Consider the following 22,987-nt stretch of genomic DNA (forward strand, 5'->3'; position numbering starts at 1 on the left):
TCTCTCTCTCTCTCTCTCTCTCTCTCCTATATTTGTTTGACTGGTGAAAATTAGACCTGGGTGCTCTGTATGAGTATCCAGTGCTCTTAACTACTGGGCCATCTCTCCAGCCCCACTAAACTCACATGTGGTCCAGCATCGTGCTTCTAAAGGTGAAGGCAATGGTAGAATATTTGCTTTGTACTATTGAGGCCCTGGCTTTCTTTCTAAGTGCCACACACACACACACACACACTCACAAGCTATCTTAGATAATGTAATGGCTGGGACCCTAAGAACGAAGGCATGTTGACAAGAGAATCAATTTATAGATGCACTGAGCCTCCTGAAGTGCCAGGAGATGGGCTCTTTAAGAACAGAGGCAGAGACTGCAAGAGTCCATGGATTGACTGACAGCTGAGCCTGTGGGCACCTCTGCAGTTGCTGCTGCTGTATCTTTGATTATGTGACAGGTGCCAGAAATCAGTAGAATTTTCAGGTTCCCAGAGGACAGAGGTCAGAAGTGCCCCCACTGGAGAACATCAGAAACCAACTCAGATTAAGTTCAATACAGATACAGTTAGTTACAAACAGAAATGCATGTTATCTGTAATACTTCAGCCTCCCGTGTCCACTAGCTTCATCTCTGAAGATTCAACCAATTCTTGAACCCTTTTGAAAGGGGTCCAGAGAGATGGCTCTGTGTAAGAGCACGAGCTGCTCTTCCAAAGGACCTAGGCTTGATTCCCAGCACTTGTGTGGCAGCTCACCACTGTTTGCTGTTTGTAACTCCAGTTCTTTTTTTTTTTTTCTTTTGGTTTTTCGAGGTAGGGTTTCTCTGTGTAGCCCTGACTCTCCTGGAACTCACTCTGTAGACCAGGCTGGCCCCGAACTCAGAAATTCGCCTGCCTCTGCCTCCCAAGTGCTGGGATTAAAGATGTGCGCCACCATGCCCGTCTGTAACTCCAGTTCTAATTCCTTCTTCTGGGCTCTGTAGATACTGCACACATGTGGTGCAGATATTCATGCAGGCCAAACCTCCAGTGCACATGAATGAATGAATAAATAACTATTTAAGTTTTCTTTAGAAAGAAAACATTGAGCTTGCACAAACTTTTTCCTTGTTATTGTCTGTCGTGAGCTCTGTATATAGCAGCCACATTCCATATAGGTAGCATATGCAGTTGAGAGATGTTTTTAGGAAATGGGAGATATGTGTGGCTATACAGATAGCACTGTATGTAAAAGATCTGAGTGTTCACACATTTCATTATCTTTGGAGAATCCTGAAACCAGCACTCCACAGATACCAGGGTAATTGTATATGTGTGGATATAGGTTGGTGAAGGCAAGTGTTTGCACTTTCTGAACTCAGAGCCTAAAGCCAGCCTCACCGTAGCGGCAACAGGTATACCCAACAACCAATCTTGGCTTCAGGTGTTCTTCAGTGAGAGACCCAGACTCCTTAGAGTCATTCTTAAGTACAGGACTGAAGCAAAAAGGGGGGAAAAAGAAAAAGTCCAAAATGGGCCTAGAGGTTCCTGTTGAGTCTGAAACTCAGAAAAAGCCCATTAGTGTTCTCAGGTCATGTCCCAGTAATGGCCTAAGGCAGTGCTGAGCAACAAAATCAGTAAAGTGGTATGGGAAGATTACCCAAAGTATGAAATCTCCTGTCCACAGTGAGATAAGTTGATTAAATGGGCAGTAAATGGGCAAAGGGCATGCTTCCTGTTCAGAACAATCTCATGAAAGGTGGCTCTGCCCCAAGGGTAGGCATAGTGCCCTAAGAGTCAGATCAGATTAACAGTGGGAACTGTAGTTGGTGACTGAAGGGCATTTGCGCCCCGGGTCTTTCCCCCCCAGCCCACGGTCGTAGTCTTACTATGAGAAAAGCAGCAGGGAAGTCTTCAAGCAGGCTGATCAGTCCTGCGCACGGCCACCTGGGTCACCACAACAGCCTCTGTCACCACCTGAGGAGACTCAGGAGAGAAGACCCACCGTCGTGTTTCCTACCTGGATATCTGGGGCAGAGGGGGACTTTAGAGGGAACAGAACGAATAGGATAGAGTCTAGACTTTATTTGCTTAAAGATTTATTTTAAAATTTTTTAAAGATTTATTTATTTTATGTATATGAGTACACACCATTGCTCTATTCAGACACACGAGAAGAGGGCATCAGATCACAACCATTACAGATGGTTGTGAGCCACCATGTGGTTGCTGGGAATTGAACTCAGGACCTCTAGAAGAGCAGTCAGTGCTCTTAACTGCTGAGCCATCTCTCTAGCCCAGTTTATTTTAAATTTAAGGCATTTGTTTTCCTTTTCCATTACCTCTGCTCAGATGATACATTTTCAGGTACATAGGTACTTCTTTTTTTTTTAAAGATTTATTTTAATGTAAGTACACTGCAGCTATCTTCAGACACTCCAGAAGAGGGCATCAGATCTCCTTACGGATGGTTGTGAGCCACCATGTGGTTGCTGGGATTTGAACTCAGGACCTTTGGAAGAGCAGTCAGGTGCTCTTACCCTCTGAGCCATCTCACCAGCCCTACATAGGTACTTCTTATAGCCCATCCTTGTAAATCATCATTCACACCAGCCTTGTGTTTATGGCCCTGGTCCCATACCACCCAGCCTACGTGGCTATGTGTTGCTTTGCACCACAGGGTCCCAGGTAGGTGTGACCCAGGCTTGTCTCGGGTGAGCAGAACAGTGGCATCACTTTGTCTTGACCTTTATTTCTATTCTTTTAGGAATGGTAACTGTCCTTCACCTAATAGGATAGCATTCTACATGGGAAGGCAACTAATTCAGGCTGTGCCTTGTGTGAGGTATCACTTTAGGGAGCCCTTTCCAGGTTCCTTTCCCACCTCCTGTCTTGCTAGTGCTTCTGTGAAAGAGCTGTGATCCCTCTCCTCAGAGCTGAACATCGAGTGCTCTGTTCCTCCAGGCAGCAGTGGTATAGAGCCAGGTTGGAGACTAATCCATAGATCACATGTGCATTGGAGAGCTGCAGATGCTCTGCTAAGATTGGGGGTGGCTCTCATCTTGGCTGCTCAGGGCAGGCAAGTAATACTCAGTTTTCTTGGCTTGTTCTGTCCACGGCCATGAGATAGGATGTCCAGATGTTAAGGGCATCAGACAGGGTAGGGCAGAGTGAGACTGGGATTCCTGTGAACACTGGCCTGAGCGGGTCCTTAGCAGGAACTGTGGTCTCACGGCTTCAGCGTGGTCCGTGCTTCTGTACCCCGTGCCCTGTCTTCAATGTGTGGTCTACATGTAGGTATCACTTCCCATCCTGCACCTCCAAGAGCACATTGGTGTAGGAGGTGGTATCGTAACAGGACGAAAATTCTGGCAAGGCCCATTAGACAATGTGCTATGAGATAGATAGCCATTAGATCCTGATGTTTCTCAGAGGCTTTATGAGGTCTAATCAAGTAAACCGGTGGTGACACTAAATGACATGGGAAACCTAACACATGGACATCTAAGAGTGTGCTGCCTGTGGGCTGTTGAGGTGGAGTGAGCTATTGTGGAGCAGCTTCCCGCCAAGTTGCTGCCAGATGGAGTTATGGGCTGTTTCCAGCATGGCTAGCTTATCATGGGTGTCCACTGGGGTCCCTGCTGCCTCCCACCTCTGCCTGAAAGAAGCCTGCACACACTGAGGGGCTGTTTGTTCTTTATTTGCAGAGGTATTGTGGCCAGTATTTTGGTTTTCTTATGTTTTGGAGTCACACAAGCTAAAGACGGGCCATTTTCCAGACCTCATCCAGGTAACTCATCATTTCTTTTCTGTGTGTGCCACGTCTCTTCTGTTCTGAGCAGCTGCTGTATCTGAGCTGCTGGATGTGAATGTCCTGTCCCCCTCTGCCAGCTCCTCCTGTGGCTGCTGACTGTACTTCCTCCTCTTGTCTCTCCCCATCTGTGGCTTTCTCACCTTCCTGCAGACGGGGGTGCCTGCCTGGGATCCTAGGAGGGGCTGGAGACCTATGAGTGTCATTGAGTACTGTCTCCACCACCCCCACCCAAGTTCTGACCAATCTATGGCATCAAATTGCCCCCTGTGAACCTCAGCTGGAGGACACAAGCCACCCACTTGCCTGCTCAGTTGGCCAGAGCTCAGATGAGGAGGCCCTTGAGGCTACAAGTTGGTTGGTGTCACTTCTTAAGGGCCTTGGCATATACTGAAAAACATGTTTCTTTTCTGCCTCAATGCGAGTATAAACTGTGAAAATACAGAAACTATTTTTAGGCATTTTAAAAAATAAACTCTTAAATTTGGATGTCTTGTGTATATTTATTTATTTGCTTATTTTTGAGGGTCTCACTGTTGCTCAGGCTATCCTCAAATTCTTAGATGCAAGGAATTCTCTTGCCTTCCTTCCTTTGTACCAGGACCTCAAGTGAGTCCCCCAGTATTACTGTTTTTCCTGGGTTTTGTTTATTTTTTTGTTTTTGTATTGTTTTGTAAAGTAGGCAGTCTTGATATTTTCCCATATGTATCTGTGTACTTACTTACTTGATTGTTTAACCAACCACTGTAGGAGCAAGAGATAAGTGATTAGCCTTGAGCTTGTTAGCCTTCGAGAATGGGGAATGTCTGCCAAGGGTGAGTTAGTTAGTTCTGAAGCTGTGAACATGATTCCCCTGTCCTGAAGCTCTGAGCTGGGCCCTTGAGACCCTGAGCAGGCTGTATGGTTTGTGATTGCTGCTAGATTTCTGAGTGGCCTTCACCCTCTGAACCCACCCAGCCTTGCCACACTAGGAGTTGAACCAGAATAAAAAGTGCCTACTTCATCTTAGCAGCAAGTGTTGTTTTTTTTGTTGTTGTTGTTTTGGTTTTTTTGAGACAAGGGTCTTCTGTGTAGCCTTGGCTGTCCTAGAACTATCTCTGTAGATCAGACTGGCCTTGAACTCATAGATATCCTCCTGTCTATCCCCATCTCTCCAGCCCCTATGTGTTTTTGTTTTTTTTTTTTTTTTTTTTTTGTTTTTTGAGACAGGGTTTCTCTCTGTAGACCAGGCTGGCCTCGAACTCAGAAATCCGCCTGCCTCTGCCTCCCAAGTGCTGGGATTAAAGGCGTGCGCCACCACGCCCGGCTCCCTATGTGTTTTAAGATGCCATTTTGAAGTTAGTTTCCCTGCCAATAATGATTTGTCCTACAACACAGTGGGAAAAGTCAGCAGAATCTGTAGAGTTATATTTGGAGTTGGCATTCTCTGTTTGTAATTTAATTACACACACATGTATATTTGGTATACTAGAAAGGAAGATGCATAATTTTGGGTGTTAAAGTTGTATAGTTTGCTTTGTTACAATAAAACTACATGTGTAGAGGGACAGGGGCTGGCTAATTGCTAAGGGCTTGTCCTGCATTTGGAGGAAGAGAGCTATAAGCCCATACGGGAAGGCAGCTTCCTCTCAAGAGCCACATCTCAAGGAGCATGGCAGACGGCACCACACTGGAGAGCTGGCAGTAACTTCTGCACTTGGCTCCTGGACTCTTTTTTTTTTTTTTTTTTTTTGGTTTTTTGAGACAGGGTTTCTCTGTGTAGCCCTGGCTGTCCTAGAACTCACTCTGTAGACCAGACTGGCCTCGAACTCAGAAATCCGCCTGCCTCTGCCTCCCGAGTACTGGGATTAAAGGCATGCGCCACCACACCCGACGGCTCCTGGACTCTTGAAGTGTCTTCAAGACACACAGGTTCTTTAGTCTAGGAGCACAAGCCCTATATCATGGCAAACAGAAGTTACCATGCATGAAAGGTTTTACTTTGGGAGGTCCCCACAGGGCTCTGATCTGAGTGAGTACAGTTACAGCTACCCAGTACTAGAATGTTGTTCCTCTGCCTCCGTTTTTTTCTCCCCGCTGATAGGGTCTCACTGTGTAGCTCTGGCTGCCTAGAACTATGCTGACCAGGCTGGTCTCTGTCTCCCGAGTGCTGGCATTAAAGGCGTGTGTTACCAAGCCCAGGAACCCTCTCCTAACATGCATGCTCATCTGTGGGTTACTTTGAGAGCTCTGCTCTGCCTTTCCTTCTAGTGTAGTTGCTTTGCATAAGTTCCAGGCTTCTTCCCATTCTGTCTTATTCATGTAGGAAGTCTGTCCTCAGCCACCTCCCACCCCACTTTTTGTTGATATACTGAGCATGGATCCCAGGGCCTCCAGTGAAAGGGTGTGTGCTGTAGCTGAGCAAGAGGTCAGTGCACTGTGAGAGGGGACAACTCCGAGGGCATCCATCCCAGGGAGGAGCGGGCCCTGCCTTACCTACTGCTCTGCTGTTAGGAAGACCTGGTCAGGCTGCCTCAACCAGGGCCATTATCTGCTTGCCCTCATTAGAGCAGCAAACTGAGGCTTCAGCTGACCTGCCTGGGGAGTTGCTTTATTTGGAAACTGTAATTGGTTGTGATTCCAAGCGAATACCTTGAAACAAGTCCCAGTTCTTCTGAAACAGCTTCTCTCCATTCAGTTTTTTGCTTTTGTTTTTGTCTAGCAGTGCTAGGAGCTGAACCCTGGACCTCATTTGTCCTATACAAATGTGCCCCACTGAACTACAACCCAGCCCTTTCCCAAAAGCTAGGGTTCAGCGCCATCCCCAGCATATCTAGGGTTCAGCGCCATCCCCAGCAGTGCTGAGCTGCCTTTGATCCTTTCTCACATTTTATTTTGGGGTAGACAAGGGGCACTGGCATCAAAACAACCAACACAAGAAGTCAGAGTTTGGGGGGTGATGTAGAAGCAGCTGGATATGCAGATGGGCCTAAAGGAGGCACGGATGAGATGCTTCTGCTTCTGATTTGGGCTCTGCTTGGAAAGCCTATGGGGAAGATGGGAGAGAGCAATAGCTGAAGAGGTGCTGTCCACATCAGACCTGATGACATCAGGGTTCCTGCAGGAGGTGGGGCCTGACATATCTGTTCTTCTCACATACACACACACTGCAGGAGTGGAGGCCAGCTTGCTACCCTCTGCTGGTGAAGATTTTCACACAGGCTCTTCCACCATCTGTATCTGAGAGTAACCATGAGCAAATGCTATTGAGGGCTTCCTACATCACGTTCCCTGGTTATTCTCAACCAAGTAGATCAGGTCACACATTATTAATGCACAGAACCTCCCTGGCTCTTCAGTACCATAGTGCATTCAGGGATGGAGAGGTGTTTCAATAGGAGAAATCTGCAGATATAAATGTGGTTTGTGTGTGGGTTTTTTTGGGGTTTTTTTTTTTTGTTTTTTGGTTTTTTTTTGGTTTTTTTTGAGACAGGGTTTCTCTGTATAACCCTGGCTGTCCTGGAACTCACTCTGTAGACCAGGCTGGCCTCGAACTCAGAAATCCGCCTGCCTCTGCCTCCCAAGTGCTGGGATTAAAGGCGTGCGCCATGACGCCCGGCTTGGTTTGTGTTAAAAACACTTTTCCTAAATGAAGAAGACTAAAACTTCATACTCATTCATAATAAGAAATTGAACATATTAGAATTATGAGATTTTCACCCCTGGAAGAGGTGTCCAGCAAAGTGTGGTGCAGGTCAGCAGCATCAGTACACCTCAGAGCAGGATGCTGCCCTCACTACGTTTTACCAGCATCATGGGCCTTCTGTGCCTCAGCAGCAAGGCAAACGGAGTAAAGACCTTGGAACTCAAGAAGAGGAAAGCATCTCACATTTCATAGAGAAGCTCTGTGTAACTTCATTTAGTCCTTGCCTATAAAGATTCTATGAAGGACACCTAAGCATCCCTTTAAAAAGACTGTCTATGATCAGGAGCCTTCTGGGGCTGGGTGGAGCCTAGCGCCCCAGAGCAGAGCCCCTGACATTGCTGTTATCTTGTTGTAGCTTACTGGCGGTTTTGGCTGTGTGTTAGTGTGGTCTACGAATTGTTTCTCATCTTCATCCTTTTCCAGGTAAGCAGCTTTTTTTGGTTGATAAAACAGGAATAGATAATAGAGGAGGCTTGAATCCTCAGGCCCCAGGGTGCTGGCAAGAAGCCAGGCTGGACAAGCCTGGGTAGACACAAAACTGTCCTAACCTCCAGCTTGGCCCATACGGAGGGGTGTCTTAGTGTGGGTACAGGCACAGGCTGCTACCATATTTATGTGCAAGTCGGGACAGACACAGGGAAGACAGCTCATCTGATTATAAGACAGGTAAAGTGCAGTCCAGCAGATCTGTAGCTGAATAGCTGCAGCTTTAGGAATTTTGACCTGCCTGGGACCCAGGGAGCTGGTGGGATTTGCCGCTCACTAGGGGTGTGGGAGGGGAATGGAGTATTGCATTATATGTTCACTAATGGTCCACACTGCTTCAGTCACTGAATTCTGAGTCCCATGAGTGAGTGGCTAGGTTTTTTATTGTGTGAAGTGCACCGTCTGGGGCAGTTATGCAGGGCTGAGTCCCTGTGCATGTACAAACATCCTTGTAGAGCCAGAACAGTCCCATATCTAGAAAACTCACTCAGATATCTTTGATAGCCTCTCTGTTCTACCCTCCAGTTACCTACCATCTGTCAAAACTTGTCTCAGAACACCCCGAGTGGACCTTGTGAACCCTTGATAACACATGTCATATCTTTGAGGTCCACCCAGCTGTATTGTCAGTACAGTGCCTCTTCCTATGGCTGAGGGACATTTCAGGACCCTAGAGGCATTTGGTTTCCCATTAGGAGCTGCTGTGAATCAAGCTGCTCTCAACAATCCTGTTAGGGCTTGTGGGATACAAAGTTGTATTCTTCTCCTAGACAGGCCCATTGTGGTCTCACTGGTCCCATCACACAGGCCTTTAATGTTGTTTGAGGAGCTGCCAGATTGCATTCCAGCGTGGCTGTGCCTTCTTGCATCCCACCAGTGCTGACCTAGAATTCCTGCTGCTTTATACCATCTTTCAGTTCTGTTGTCTGAGTGCTCAGAGGTGGATTTGCTGGTGGTGAATGAAATTATATCCTAATGGGTATAAGGTGGCATCTCTTGTCTTTTTCCTGCCAGGGATTCATTTGAAAACTCCATAGCACACCTAGGTGGTCTTCAGGGCTCCTCTGGGCTGTATAGTTCACAGACTAAGCCTGCTACTAATGGGCTGTCAGCTCTGCAAAGGCTGGTGGGTGTCTGGTAGGTCAGGTGGCAATAACAATCTTCCACACTGTTCTTCTCTTTCTTTTCTTTTTTCTTTTATGTAAGTACACTGTTGCTGTCGTCACACACCAGAAGAGGGCATCGGATTACACAAGAGATGGTTGTGAGCCACTATGTGGTTGCTGGGAGTTGAACTCAGGACCTCTAGAGGAGCAGTCAGTGCTCTTAACCACTGAGCCATTTTTCCAGCCCCTGTTCTCTCTCAAGATTGCCCTGTGTCAGCTGATCACCTGCATTTCCAAGTGAATACTAGACTCTCTTTCTGGCTGTTGATGTAAGAGAGCCGGTGAGGTTTCTTTTTCTTTGTTTGCAATGCTGGTGATGGAATCCAATCCTCCCGCATGCCAGGCAAATGCTCTGCTACTGAGCCCCACCCCAGCAGGTGAGATGCTGCCAGGGGTCGTGTCGAGTTGGTCAGTGTAAAATACCGCCATCCCAGTGTTAAGTCTTGTGCTTCATGGACATGAGTTCTCTTTCTATCCCTTTATAGCCCCTTAATGCCTTCCTATTATGTTTTATAGTTTTCATAATGTACATTTTGTACTTCCATTGTTAAATTATTCCCAAGTATTTTATTTGCTAATAGGGTGTAGAAATAGTTTTTGTGTTGATTTGTGTCCTGTGGCCCTGCTAAACTCACCAGCTCTAGTACTTGTGCAGGGTTTGTTGTTGTCTAGCCCCTGCCATCTGCACCAGGATGCTGCCACACTTTCTTACAGTCTGCTGGCTTCTGTTTCCCACTCTTGCCTGACTCCCCTAGCTGGGCCTTCCGAAGACTGATCACAAGCATGGACCTCCTTAACTGGTTCTCGACCTTATAGAAGTATCCAGCCTTTCTGCGAGGTGCAATCTGAGCTCTGACTTCACCAAAGTGGAAGCTGTTCTGGTGTAGCTGGCTTATGGTTTTCATTATTAGATGTTAGGCTTTTTGATTTTGTGAGATGCCTTTTCTACATTAAGTAAGATGATTATGTGAAGCTGGTCGGTGGTGGCACACACCTTTAATCCCAGCACTTGGGAGGCAGAGGCAGTTGGATTTCTGAGTTCGAGGCCAGCCTGGTCTAAAGAGTGAGTTCCAGGACAGCCAGGGCTACACAGAGAAACCCTGTCTCAAAAAAAAAAAAAAAAAAAGATTATGTGAGTTTTTCCTTTATTGTGAGATGTGTTTTTTACATTAAGTAAGGTGATTATGTGAGTTTTTCTTTTATTGATGATGGTATTTACACCAAATAATTTTTAAAATGTGGTTCATTTGGAATGTTGGTTTGGTTTGGTTTTGAAACGGGGTCTTGTTGTATAGCCAAGGCTGGTCCTGAGCTTGCTGTAAGTAAGCTTATGTCCTGCTTCTGCCTCCCCGAGTGCTGCCGTCAGAGGTGTGCATTGCAATGCCTGGCATGATTTTCTTCTTGGAAGCTGTGGGCCTTCCTGAGGGGAGGTGGTGCTGTCTAGCCCTGTCTGTAGTCTGGACCCAGCCTCCTAGGATTCTGCCCAGGATCTTTGCATCCATATTCACGAGATCCTTTCTTAGATTTCCTCCCTTGAACTGTTTTGTTTTGTTTTGTTTTGTTTTGTTTCCTGTCTTTGGCATTGGAGTTCATTAGGATTTGTCTGATATATTTTTTAGGATTTGGCCAGATTTAAGGTATAAGCTGTCTGTCAGTGGGGCTTCTCCCTGGTAAGACTAACCCTGACCATGGAGAGGCTGCCGGGCTTCCTTCATACAGTCCTTTTACTGCCTATGCCTATCTGCTCTCTGGAAGGAAGTTTCTATGTGTTATCCATGTCCGGGTAGGAGCCAGGACTTGGGCTCCACTATCTCGGGGTTGTGTATCTATGTATTATGGAATTCCTCTTGAGGAAAACCTGTCTCTTTCCAACCATGTGTTAAGTATCTAATAATTTGTTGTTATCAGCATGACTCAAAGTTATTTTGTTCAGGTTGTATACTCAAATACTGCTTCTATGTTTTTGCTGAAGTTCTTTAGACCCTAGCGCTCTCCTTTAGTTTCTGTCTTGTTTGACACATTCCTTCTTTAAGGGTTCTAGGTTTTTTATCTGTTGAAGCGCTTCCTGACTCAGACCATAGATGTTCCAGTTATGTGTACCTCCTGCTTGAGTCCTGGAATCAGCCTTTTCCCTAGGGCCCTGTTTGGTTCCTGAAGGACAGATGCTAGTCTTAAGAGACAGCAGTCTGGGACCTGGGTTTGCCGGTCAGGTGTCCAGGTACTCGGCTACAGAGTGTACAACCCATCACCTTGTTCATATTGGTTCTAGTATCTCTTGAAACTCCTCCTGCAATGTAGGGACTTCCCTTCTGCCTCCTCCCCCCCATGCCCTCCATAGAGTGCCGTGGCATCATGGGGTTCTGCATGGTGATTGGAAGCACCATTTGTTTGGCAGATATTTTGAAACTAAGAACAGGTAGGTAGGTACCTTTGATCCTAACTTCTGTCAAGCCTAGAACTCATCTTTTCTGACGTCATGAAGCCTCGGGGCTTAAGCTGGAAGGTGGTTTCAGGAACATTCCTGCTTCAGCATGTCCTCAAGTCTTGCTAGTTTGTTTCCAGGACACAGGGCATTAACAAGATGGCCACCTGTGGAATCTGCACCAGGGACAGGTGAACCCTGACTTTCAGATCAAGGGCTAGACTCCCAGCTGGCCAGCCTGATTCATCTCTGGTCCTGTTCTGCTTGCTTCTGTCCCTCTGCTAGACCTCTATTTCCCATGGTCTCTAGGTCTTTGAGGCTTCTCTTTGTCCTGGCTTGAGGTTTGCTCCAAGGGTCCCCTCCTCTTTTGTGTCCAAACATGTTTAATCCACCAAGGGGACAGAACTTTACCAACTGCTGCATATCCAGAAAAATGGGCTTGTGCTTGACAAAGTCCTTAGACATGGCCCTGGACCATGTGGGAAAGGCAGCAGTGCGGGGCTGCCTCTTCTGGATAGGGATCTAGTCCAATATCCACTGGAGAGAGTGTGGTAGGGGCTGGCATTTGTGCCCTGATGGCTCACTGGGGACCAAGGCACCCTCAGCTCTCCAGCCCTAGCTGGAGTGGAAGAGCTGCTGTCCCTGTAACATACTGACCAAGCTAGAGGTCACACTACAGACCACTCCATCCAGGCTGCCTTGCTAAGCCTCACCACACTAATGGCTCTGCTTTGCAGACAGTCCAGGATGGCCGGCAGTTTCTGAAGTATGTGGATCCCAGGCTGGGAGTCCCATTGCCAGAGAGGGACTACGGGGGCAACTGCCTCATCTATGATGCTGACAACAAGACTGACCCCTTCCACAACATCTGGGTAGGAGTATTCTCAACTGCAGGGCTTCAGCAGCCCAGGACTGCCCTAGCTTTTATGGGATCAGGCAGGGTGCCCAGTAAGACTGTCCATGCTCCTGCTTTTCTTCAGACTCGTATGGGGCAGAGTAGGCCTGTGGCCTTGTTCATGTTAGATGAGAGTCCATCAGAGGGGCATCCTGGTCTCTGTTGCCAGTGTGGTCATCTGAAGCAGCATATTTGCCAGGCCCTGGGTTGGCATCATCCTGGAGGGTTGTGAAGGGGAGGGGAGTAACCCTGGGCCACTGCACAGCAGGAGGTTATCTGGTCCCTGAAGACTTGGCCAAGATACCACAGGGGAGGAGACTGCCTGATGGTGGGAGTACCTGAGGTGGGACCTGGGGCTCAGGGTCGCATCCTTGTTACCTACAGGACAAGCTGGATGGCTTTGTTCCTGCACACTTCATTGGCTGGTATCTGAAGGTAGGGTAACACCCTGGCTCTGCCTAGTTCCCCTTTCGCCATGTTCCGGGCCATTTCGGTCCACAAATGGTCCACAGGTGGGTGAGCCCTGGTGCAGAAGCACTGAGCCACCCTGGAGAATATGTATGACACCAGAGACTTGTAGTTTCTCAGGCGGACTTACGTGTAGTGCTGATCCTGCTCTTCAGAGCCATGCCCTGTTACTAGCACTGTGGCCAGTTAGGAACAGGGAGTGAGGGAAATGGCAAGGCAGGAAGCCCAGGACAGCCTGGCCCCAGATGTATCCCCACAAAAGTGCTGCCTGTCCATCCCAACCCATGGCTTGAACCAGACCTCCTGTTAGAGCTCAGTGCCCCTCCATGTTGGCTGAAAATCTTCAAATTAGAAAGGTGGCTGCCCATCTGCTACATTTACTGGGGGACCTGCTGGGACTGGGGGCAGAAGGCAGGGATTGTGTGTTTGAGTGGTGCTGTCTGTAGAGATAGAGTGGTAAAACCTGACGGGAGCTGTCTGGCCCTCACAGACCCTCATGATCCGTGACTGGTGGATGTGCATGATCATCAGTGTGATGTTCGAGTTCCTGGAGTATAGCCTGGAGCACCAGCTGCCCAACTTCAGCGAGTGCTGGTGGGACCATGTAGGTGCAGCAGGCAAGGCACAGCCTGGGTGGGCCCTGGCCTGTCATCTCAGGCCCTATGGTTAACTCCTCTCCTTTCCTGACCCAGTGGATCATGGACGTCCTCATCTGCAACGGGCTGGGCATCTACTGTGGCATGAAGACCCTCGAGTGGCTGTCCCTGAAGACATATAAGTGGCAGGGCCTCTGGAACATTCCAACCTACAAGTACATCTTGGGAGTTATAGAAGGGAACCACAGAGCATTGGGCCCCCAAGGACAAGGCCTTGCTATTTGGGAGGGTGGCAAGCAAGACATTAGAGTGGTAGAGAGTGACTGTTGGTCCTCCATCTAGCTCCCTGGCTTGCTTCTCTCAAGAGGCTGTGGGCCTGATCTATCCACCTCTCATACAGCCTAGGTTGTCCTTAGACTTGCTCTATACTCTAGAATGACTCTTGGCCCCACCTCCCAACTCCTGGGAGTCCTAATGTGTACCCCTATACCAAGTTTCTCTGCTACCTACAAGATTTAAGAAAGAGAAATTGTACCTGAAATGGTGGTATATGCCTACAGAGGCCATTGCTTGGTAAGCTGAGGCAGGATGCTTCCTTGAGCATAGAAGTTCAAGTTTAGTCTAGGCAATCCAGTAAGACTAGTCTCAAAAAATAAACAAACAAACAAACAAAAAACAACAGAAAAAGTGGGAGCTGAGGCTATGGCTCAACTGGTACAGTGCTTGCCTACCACACTCAAAGCCCTGGGTTCATTGCCCAAAACCACATGATCCAAATGTTCTGTAACCCTCATTTGCTGCTGTTGTAAAGGCAGACCAGAAGGTCAGTCATAGTAAGTTTGAGGCTAGCTAGCCTTAGCTTACATGAGATCGTATTTCAACAAATGAAAGTAAAAATTAGCTAGGCATAGTGACACACATACCTTTAATCCCAGACAGGCAGGTAGATCTGTATGAATTGGAGGCCAGCCTGGTCTACATAGTAAGACCTTGTCCCAACAACAAAAACAGGGTCTATCCCAGGACTTGGGAGGCAGAGGCGGGTAGGTAGATTTCTTGAGTTCAAGGACAGCCTGGTCTACATAGCAAATTCCAGGACAACCAGAGCTACACAACAGAGAGACCATGTACCAGAAAAAAACAAAAACAAAGGAACAAAACAGAAAAGGACAGAGGAGCTATGCAAGATAGTCCCAGCACGAGGAAGGAAGAGGGCGAGAGGATAGAGACCCAGGCCCTTAGCACCACAGGAGAGAAAAAACCTGGGGACCATAGGAAACAAGGCCCCCCTCCTGTCTGGGAGCCTCTGCCATGTGGGATTCTGGACAGGGCAGAGCCTGTGTCTGCTGAGAAGAGCAATAGGCACTGGCTCCTGGGTTCTGGCTGTTGTTCTGTGACCTGAATAAAGCTGGTAGACTGGCCATGACCTCAGGCTGCTGGCTCTCTGGTTCCCAGGGGCAAGATGAAGAGGATTGCCTTTCAGTTCACGCCTTACAGCTGGGTACGCTTTGAGTGGAAGCCAGCCTCCAGCCTGCACCGCTGGCTGGCCGTGTGTGGCATCATTCTGGTGGTAAGTCCCAGCAGCCTGGTGACTGGGTATCCATGCAACACCAGCGGTTAGTTCTGGAACTGATGGAACCCACCTTCTCCCATCCCCTAGTTCTTGCTGGCAGAGCTAAACACCTTCTACCTGAAATTTGTGCTATGGATGCCCCCTGAACACTACCTGGTCCTTCTGAGGCTGGTCTTCTTCGTGAACGTGGGTGGTGTGGCCATGCGTGAGATCTACGACTTCATGGATGAATTGTGAGGGCTGCCGTAGGGCCTAGGGGGTGGGATGCCAGAGCCTGGGAGCCCCAAGGGCCCCAAATGCCCTTGTGCTGAATAAGCCAGGCAGCTGCTGCCTCTCTGCAGGAAGCCCCACAGGAAGCTGGGCCAGCAGGCCTGGCTGGTGGCAGCCATCACAGTCACAGAGCTTCTCATCGTGGTGAAGTATGACCCGCACACACTCACCCTGTCACTGCCCTTCTACATCTCCCAGTGCTGGACTCTCGGCTCCATCCTGGTGCTTACATGGACTGTCTGGCGCTTCTTCCTGCGGTGAGTGGGAGTGGGACCCCAGGCCATCAGGGTTCACTGTGAGTGGTGTCTGTCCCCCTCTTTGATTGAATACAGACAAGGCTCTATCCATTCCCTACCCTTGCCTTGCCTGGTGGCTCTGCCTTGGCCCTTGTACTCTCTGAGTCTCTGTGGCTCTGCCTGGCAGATCCAGGTACTTGAGGTGACCTGTCCTGCCTATAGCTGACACTTTAGCGTGACCTCTACTTGGCTATTCCTAGAATTATAGCCCATGTAACCTCTTGTAGAACAAAGGTATCCAGGTGTCTGTGGGGCCTGTGCTGGGGGCTGCTGCAGGAACAGGTGGTGAGGTGGCTCTGCTGCCCCACAGGGACATCACCATGAGGTACAAGGAGACCCGGCGACAGAAGCAGCAGAGTCACCAGGCCAGAGCCATCAACAACGGGGATGGGCAACCTGGGCCCGATGATGACCTGCTAGGGACTGGAACTGCAGAGGAAGAGGGGGCCACCAATGATGGTGTAACTGCTGAGGAGGGAACCTCAGCAGCTTCATGAGCCTTGCCCTCGTCACTGGCCTTGTGCCATAGGGCTGTCCCATTTCTCCCTTCCTCATGCTCCCTGCTTCAGAGGAGGTGGGGAGGGGGGCATCCACACTCCACGAGGGTACATGTTTGTGTGCAGGTAGGTGTGTGCACATATTGGCTCCTGACACTACTTTGGGGCCATGAGCTAAACAGTGAGCCTGGAACTTGCTCTAGAGCAGGAGTCCTCCCCCGTCTTTCTACCTGGTCAACCAAGGCCCTGGTCCATGGTCTCCCTTGTGCTCAGTCTCAGCACAGGCTAGGAGAGGTATCTCGGTACTCTTTCTCCACTCTCTATGGGGTAGGCAGAAGCGCCAAGAGACCCTGTGGTCCCACCCAACTTACAGCAGCATAAGTGAAGGATATCATAATACCAAGATGATTGCAAAGTGGTGGGTCTGGAGTCAGTGCTGAGCCATTTCCTTTGGAGCCTTCCTTTAACCAAGCAGGACTATAAACTGAAGGGTGTATACATGATGGTCACAGGTTGACCTTTTGCGGCCAGAGAGCCCAATTTGGAGACCTGTACCCCGGGTGCTAGGGTGCTGTCACCATGGCTCCCTTGAGCAAATGGAACAAATAAAGTGATAATGAAGGTGAATAGCCTCTGGCTTCCCTTTACCCCATGCTCTAGATGCCTTGCAGAGGAGGGGAGTGTGTGTGTGTGTATGTGTGTGTGTGTGCATGTGTGCACGCGCGCGTGTGCGCACACGCGCATTCTCACAGGGCTTTGAGGGCTTGTGGGGCACAGCTCTCCTAGGGCAGGCATAGCCATTCACAGAACAGGTCCTGGGCAGCTACCTGTCTACCACGTTGTTTCTCACTGGGTGTGGGGCTGGTGATCGCTGAAGAATAACCATGGGAAATGACTGTGAACCTTGCTTTACATCGAAGCCATTGGGATTGTCTTCCAACAAATTCAGTTTTTCCACGCATGCAAAGATGAAGTCTCTTAGCTGACTAAGGCATCAGGTCGTGTCTTTGGGTTTTTGAGCCAGGCTTTTGCTGCATAGTTCAGACTGGTACAGGGCTCGGTGTCCAACCCAAGCTCTCCTCACGTTCTTAGCAGCCCTGCTTCAGCCTCCCAAATGCTGTTTTGTGCCACTATGCTTAACTAAAATTCCTTTTAAATTTTTTTTCTTAATTATATGTCTGTACATGAGTGCAGATGCTAATAGAGGAGGCCAATCAGACCCCTGAGGGTTGGAGTTAGAGGTGGTCTTTAGCCCCCATCCACCCCCCGTGTACCTCATTGTTTTCCTCCCAACTCTCTGGCTGCTGTGACCACTGCTGTAGTGATGCAGGCAGTACAGGTGTCTGACACTGACTGATTCAGCCTGGGTTTTGTGTGTATGGTAGTGCAATTGCTGGGCCATCCCATAGCTCCATTTTTACGTCTTTGAGGAGCCCCATACTGCTTTCCACACTGTACTAAATGCACATGGCTACCAGCTGCAAGTTTGCTCATCTCTCTGCGTCCTCACACTTGGCAGCGGTCTCCTTGCTTCTGCTTCCCGAGTGGTGGAATTAGAAGACTGAGCAACCATTTTTAACTCTGACCAGTATTTGTTATCTTTTGGTTTTGTTTCTTTGAGTCAGGGTTTCTTTGTGCAACAGTCCTGGCTGTCCTGAAACTTAACTCTGTAGACCAAGCTGGTCTTGAACTCAGAGATTGACTGTCTTTGCCTCCAAGGTGTGCCCCACCACCACCTGATTCTTTTCTTTTCTTTTTCTTTTTTCTTTTCTTTTCTTTTCTTTTCTTTTCTTTTCTTTTCTTTTCTTTTCTCTACTTAAAATGTTTTAAAGATTTTCCTTTATGAGAAGTGTTTTGCCTGGATGTATGCATGTGTACCACATGAGTGCCTGAGGCCAGATGTCTGTGGGTCTCCTGGAAGTGGAGTAAAGAAGACAGTTGAGAGCTGGCCGAGGAGTGCTGGGAACAGTTCCTTTGCAGGGGCAGCAAGTGCTCTTCTCCTGGAACCATCTCCGCAACCCCATACACCTGGTGTCTCTTGGCTGACAGCCATTCTTAGGAGGTAAGGTGACACCTTCCTGGGTTTGATTTGCAGTTCCCAGGTGACCAATGGCAACGGGCATTTTCCTTCCTGGCTTTTGTCTTAAAGCTATATCTGTTTTGGTGTATTGCTCATTTTTAATCAGGTTACTTATAAATCCTGGTTAAAACAACACAAGTTGGTTGTTGTAGAAATTTTTAAGCCCAGTCTGGGTTTTCTACCCTGCCTTTGACCATTTAGTTTCCGGTTCAAAGACACACGACTTCTATTTACAATAAGCATTAAACAGGACAAGAACTGGGCAGATATCTACCCTCTATGTTATTAAAATCTATTTTCTATCGATAACTCTGAGTTATTACTTACTGTGTTTCATCTGGGCTGCTCTTAACTCCAACTGACCAGCCTTCAAGGCCATGTTTTCTTTTCTTTTTTTTTGAAAGGTTTATTTATTATGTATACAGTGTTCTGCTTGCATAGATCCTGCAGGCCAGAAGAGGGCACCAGATCCCATTACAGATGGTTGTGAGCCACCATGTGGTTGCTGGGAATTGAACTCAGGACCTCCGGGAGAGTAGACCATGCCCTTAACCTCTGAGCCATCTCTCCAACCCCAAGGCCATGTTTTTTGTTTTTTGTTTTTTGTTTTTTTTTTTTTTTTGGTTTTTTGAGACAGGGTTTCTCTGTGTAGCCCTGGCTGTCCTGGAACCCACTTTGTAGACCAGGCTGGCCTCGAACTCAGAAATCCGCCTGCCTCTGCTTCCCAAGTGCTGAGATTAAAGGCGTGCGCCACCACCACCCGGCTCCAAGGCCATGTTTTCTTGACTCCTAACTCATGGTGACTTTTTCTTCTTCCTCACCTTCTTCTCCCTTGGGGTCCTCTTCTGACCCCCCAGGCCCAGGAACCCTAAAGCCTGCTTGTGTCTCTTCTGCCCAGCTATTGGCTGTTGCCATCTTTATTTACCAATCAAAAATAACTTGAAGGCAAGGTCACATACCAAAACTTGAGACTACATTTGGACTTTGTTGTCTCTGGGGCAACCAAGTCTTGGGGTCCCTCACTTAGCATTACAATACACAGCAAAAGACCACATCTCAACAGTTGGTGGTCATGGTGGTTTATGCCTGTGATTGTAGCACTCCAAGTAATTTAGGCAGGACTACTATAACTTTTAAGGCCAGCCTGGGTTACAGTGGAATACTTAGCCTCTCAATCAGTATTGTAGATAGATGTTAACAGTTGGTACATATATACAAGTAAATATAATTTTAGCTGAGCATGACAGCACATGCTTTTGATCCCAACATTCAGCAAAAGGAGGCTGATCTCTTAAGAGGCAAACCAGGGCTACACAGAGAACCTATCTATAATAAGGGGCTGGTGAGATGGCTCAGGGGGTAAGAGCACCCAGCTGCTCTTCCGAAGGTGCAGAGTTCAAATCCCAGCAACCACATGGTGGCTCACAACCATCCTTAACAAGATCTGACTCCCTTTTCTGGAGTGTCTGGAGACAGCTACAGTGTACTTATTTATTTATATAATAAATAAATCTTTAAAAAAAGAAATATAATAAATGATCTTTTTCTGAGTGACTTTCTGCAGAAGAGAGTCTGCCCATGGCTATGTGCACCAATAAACATTCCCTTCTGCTAAGGGGGGAGGGTAAATATATATATGGGGGGAGGGGGACTGGAGAGATGACTAAGCACCAAGCAGAGGACCTGGTTTCACAGCACCACATGGCTGTAACTCAGTTCCAGTGGATCAGACACTCACCTGCTTTATTGGGTATGAACATACTGCACAGACATAAATGTTTGCAGAACACCCATATACATAAAAGTAAATTTGCACACACCTTTAAGCCCAGTACTTGAAAGACAAAGAACAGGCAGATCTGTGGATTCAGGGCAGCCTGGTCTGCTTAGCAGGTCTGTGTTCACCTAAGGCTACATAATGAAACCCGGTCTCAAAAGTAAAAGAAATAATAGAAATAAACCTTGCTGGGCAGTGGTGGCACACGCCTTTAATCCCAGCACTTGGGAGGCAGAGGCAGGCAAATTTCTGAGTTCAAGGCCAGCCTGGTCTACAGAGTGAGTTCCAGGACAGCCAGAGCTACACAGAGAAACCCTGTCCAGATGAAACATAGGAAGTAATAACTGAGTTATTGATAGAAAATAGATTTTAATAACAGGAAGGGTAGATACCTGCCCAGCTCTTGTCCTGTTTAATGCTTATTGTAAATAACAGAAGTTGAGTGTCTTAACTGGAAACTAAATGGTCAAAGGCAGGGTAGAAACCCCAGACTGAGCTTAAAAATTTCTACAACAACCAACTTGTGTTGTTTTAACCAGGATTTATAAGAAAAACCAAAAAATTTAAAATGAAAAAATAAAATAAACCTTATAAAATAAGCAAACCCCTTAGCTTTCATTTTTGCCACATCACACAGCCAGTCTCTTGTAGAATTTTGACTGACCTCCCTTCTCTTTTTTTTTTTTTTTAAATTTATTATACATAAGTACACTGTAGCTGTCTTCAGACACCCCAGAAGAGAGCATCTGATCTCATTACAGATGGTTGTGAGCCACCATGTGGTTGCTGGGATTTGAACTCAGGACCTTTAGAAGAGCAGTCAGTGCTCTTAACTCCTGAGCCATCTCTCCAGCCCCTGACCACCCTTCTCATTAAGTGATTTTAGTCATGGAAATTATTTTGGCAATTTCACTTTGAAGATTGCAACCTTTTATAATTTTGGGGTTTTAGACTTTACACGAGATTTTGATCTTTTGTGGTTTGTTTTCAATCCTTTTGTATTGGGGAGAACTTTACCACTGAGTCTTACCCCAGTCCTCCTGGGATTTCAGGTATGGGAATGTATCTTTCAAAGTCATGATTGACTGTTGCAAGCCGAGGTCCTCCTCACTCAGACTCCTCAGTGTGGGCAGGAGGAAGATTTCAGCTCTCAAAATCACTTTAAGGCCTACCCTGAAGCAAGGTGTAATGGTGCACAGCTGGGAACCCCTCTACACTGTAGTCCCAGTACTTAGTAGTATGGAAGGCTGACCAAGGCTACAGTAGCAAGACCCTGGGTTTTGTTGTTGTTGTTGTTATTGTTGTTGTTTTGAGACAGGATTTCTCTGTGTAGCCCTGGCTATCCTGGAACTCACTCTGTAGACCAGGCTGGCCTTGAACTCAGAAATTTGCCTGCCTCTGCCTCCCAAGTGCTGGGATTAAAGGCGTGTGCCACCATGCCCAGTTTAAGAGCCTGGTTTTTTAAAGGCCATCTTTGAGATTGAATCAGGACCCACTGCTGGACTGAGCATATGCATGAACTCCCCTGTACACAGGAAGTAGTCATAGCATCATGGGTCCATAGCAGAGCTACACCAGCCCACAAAGAACGACAAGGATGTGCCGGGCATGGTGGCGCACGCCTTTAATCCCAGCACTCGGGAGGCAGAGGCAGGCGGATTTCTGAGTTCGAGGCCAGCCTGGTCTACCAAGTGAGTTCCAGGACAGCCAGGGCTATACAGAAAAACCCTGTCTTGAAAAACAAACAAACAAAAAAAAAAGAACGACAAGTACCTTTCTTGCCATCAAAGTGTTTTAATAGTTATAAAGTGTCAAAGTTTTCTACTGAAGTAAGACCACAGTGCTTATTGCTGGTCAACACTAGGACACCCAGAGCCAGAGATGCTGCTGGCTGCCCCTGGGGTTGGATTGCTGTGTTCAGAGGTGCACATCAGGAAATGATCCTCAGGGAAGGCCTTTGCTCCTCCAGGGCCCGCAGCTGGTTCTCCACCTCATTTGTCCAGTAAATGTCATACAGGCTGTACACAGGCAAGCAGGGAAAAGTGAGTTGGGGTGCCCCTGTTTACTCATCCACGCCCAACTTCCTGACAGCCCTCTGAGCCCCAGCCGCCCCAGTACATCCACTTACACGAGCTGCTGAAGGGCACAGCTGGGCTGTTTGAGGCTCTCCAGCAGTTGCAGGACACCATGGCCCCCCATGAGGTTGTTACTGAGGTCCAGTTCCCTCAAGCTGCGATTGGCCAGCAGGACATTGGCAAGGCTGCTGCAACCACTATTTGTCACATCACAGTCTCCCAGCCTGGGTGGAAAGGGCAGAGCTGTTCCCCACATCTGAGATTTAGCAGGAAGGCAGCCCCTCCATACTTCATGCTTCCCTCAGGTGGATAAAATAGAACTCTAGCTTCCCCTGAGAGGGAACGGTTCACAGCTTCAGAGGGCATATCCATGTCTCTTAGCTCTCTTAGAGCCTGGCTAGGTCAGAAGTCTGTGCACCAAGGCCAAACTACATCAGGATGCACAGAGAAAGTAACACAGTAGACAGGTTTCCAGACTGAGGGAGATTAGGGTACAGACCAGAGGAAGCCAGGGGAGTACAAGGTGACAAGAAGCTGCTATGGGTTGGCTCCCTGAGGTGTGCCTGAAATTTGCAGAACCCCATCTGTAGGCGAATGTAGCAGGCCCCAAGCCTCATGGGAGAGAACCCACACTCCTTTCCCCAAGACTTGCAGAGCATCCCACAGCCAAGATGCTATTTCCTAGACAGGAGAGACTCCAGGCTGATAGCCCTGTGGTGTCCATCCAGAATGACAAAGAGTCAGGATGTGCTGCCACAGAAGGCATGGCTGGGGTAAATGGTAAAGGACAAAACATTAAGAGTGACATGATGAAGCCGGACGTGGTGGCGCACGCCTTTAATCCCAGCACTCGGGAGGCAGAGGCAGGTGGATTTCTGAGTTCGAGGCCAGCCTGGTCTACAAAGTGAGTTCCAGGAC

General features: G+C 48.0%; 2 protein-coding genes across 4 annotated transcripts in view; one reads left to right on the forward strand and one right to left on the reverse strand.

Annotated features, from left to right (window-relative positions):
• Positions 1-16,766, forward strand: part of Ptdss2 (phosphatidylserine synthase 2) — a 25,607-nt gene extending 8,841 nt beyond the window's left edge. Inside the window, exons 3-12 of the mRNA XM_021198858.1 lie at positions 3,680-3,762; positions 7,824-7,891; positions 12,280-12,414; positions 12,822-12,872; positions 13,396-13,509; positions 13,598-13,716; positions 14,957-15,071; positions 15,162-15,307; positions 15,416-15,601; positions 15,951-16,766. Coding sequence (XP_021054517.1) covers positions 3,680-3,762; positions 7,824-7,891; positions 12,280-12,414; positions 12,822-12,872; positions 13,396-13,509; positions 13,598-13,716; positions 14,957-15,071; positions 15,162-15,307; positions 15,416-15,601; positions 15,951-16,137 — 1,204 coding nt within the window. The 3' untranslated portion in view covers positions 16,138-16,766. The remainder of the gene's footprint in view (positions 1-3,679; positions 3,763-7,823; positions 7,892-12,279; positions 12,415-12,821; positions 12,873-13,395; positions 13,510-13,597; positions 13,717-14,956; positions 15,072-15,161; positions 15,308-15,415; positions 15,602-15,950) is intronic.
• A 5,002-nt stretch (positions 16,767-21,768) lies between these two features.
• Rnh1 (ribonuclease/angiogenin inhibitor 1) overlaps positions 21,769-22,987 on the reverse strand; it is an 11,600-nt gene continuing 10,381 nt past the window's right edge. For all 3 annotated transcript variants that reach the window (XM_021200191.2, XM_021200181.2, XM_021200172.2), the window contains exons 9-10: positions 22,123-22,293; positions 21,769-22,012 (exon numbers count right to left, since the gene is read on the reverse strand). In XM_021200191.2, coding sequence (XP_021055850.1) covers positions 21,925-22,012; positions 22,123-22,293 — 259 coding nt within the window. In that variant the 3' untranslated portion in view covers positions 21,769-21,924. The remainder of the gene's footprint in view (positions 22,013-22,122; positions 22,294-22,987) is intronic.

This window comes from Mus pahari, chromosome 1 (genome assembly GCF_900095145.1).
Source record: "Mus pahari chromosome 1, PAHARI_EIJ_v1.1, whole genome shotgun sequence".
NCBI classification, from domain to species: domain Eukaryota; kingdom Metazoa; phylum Chordata; class Mammalia; order Rodentia; family Muridae; genus Mus; species Mus pahari.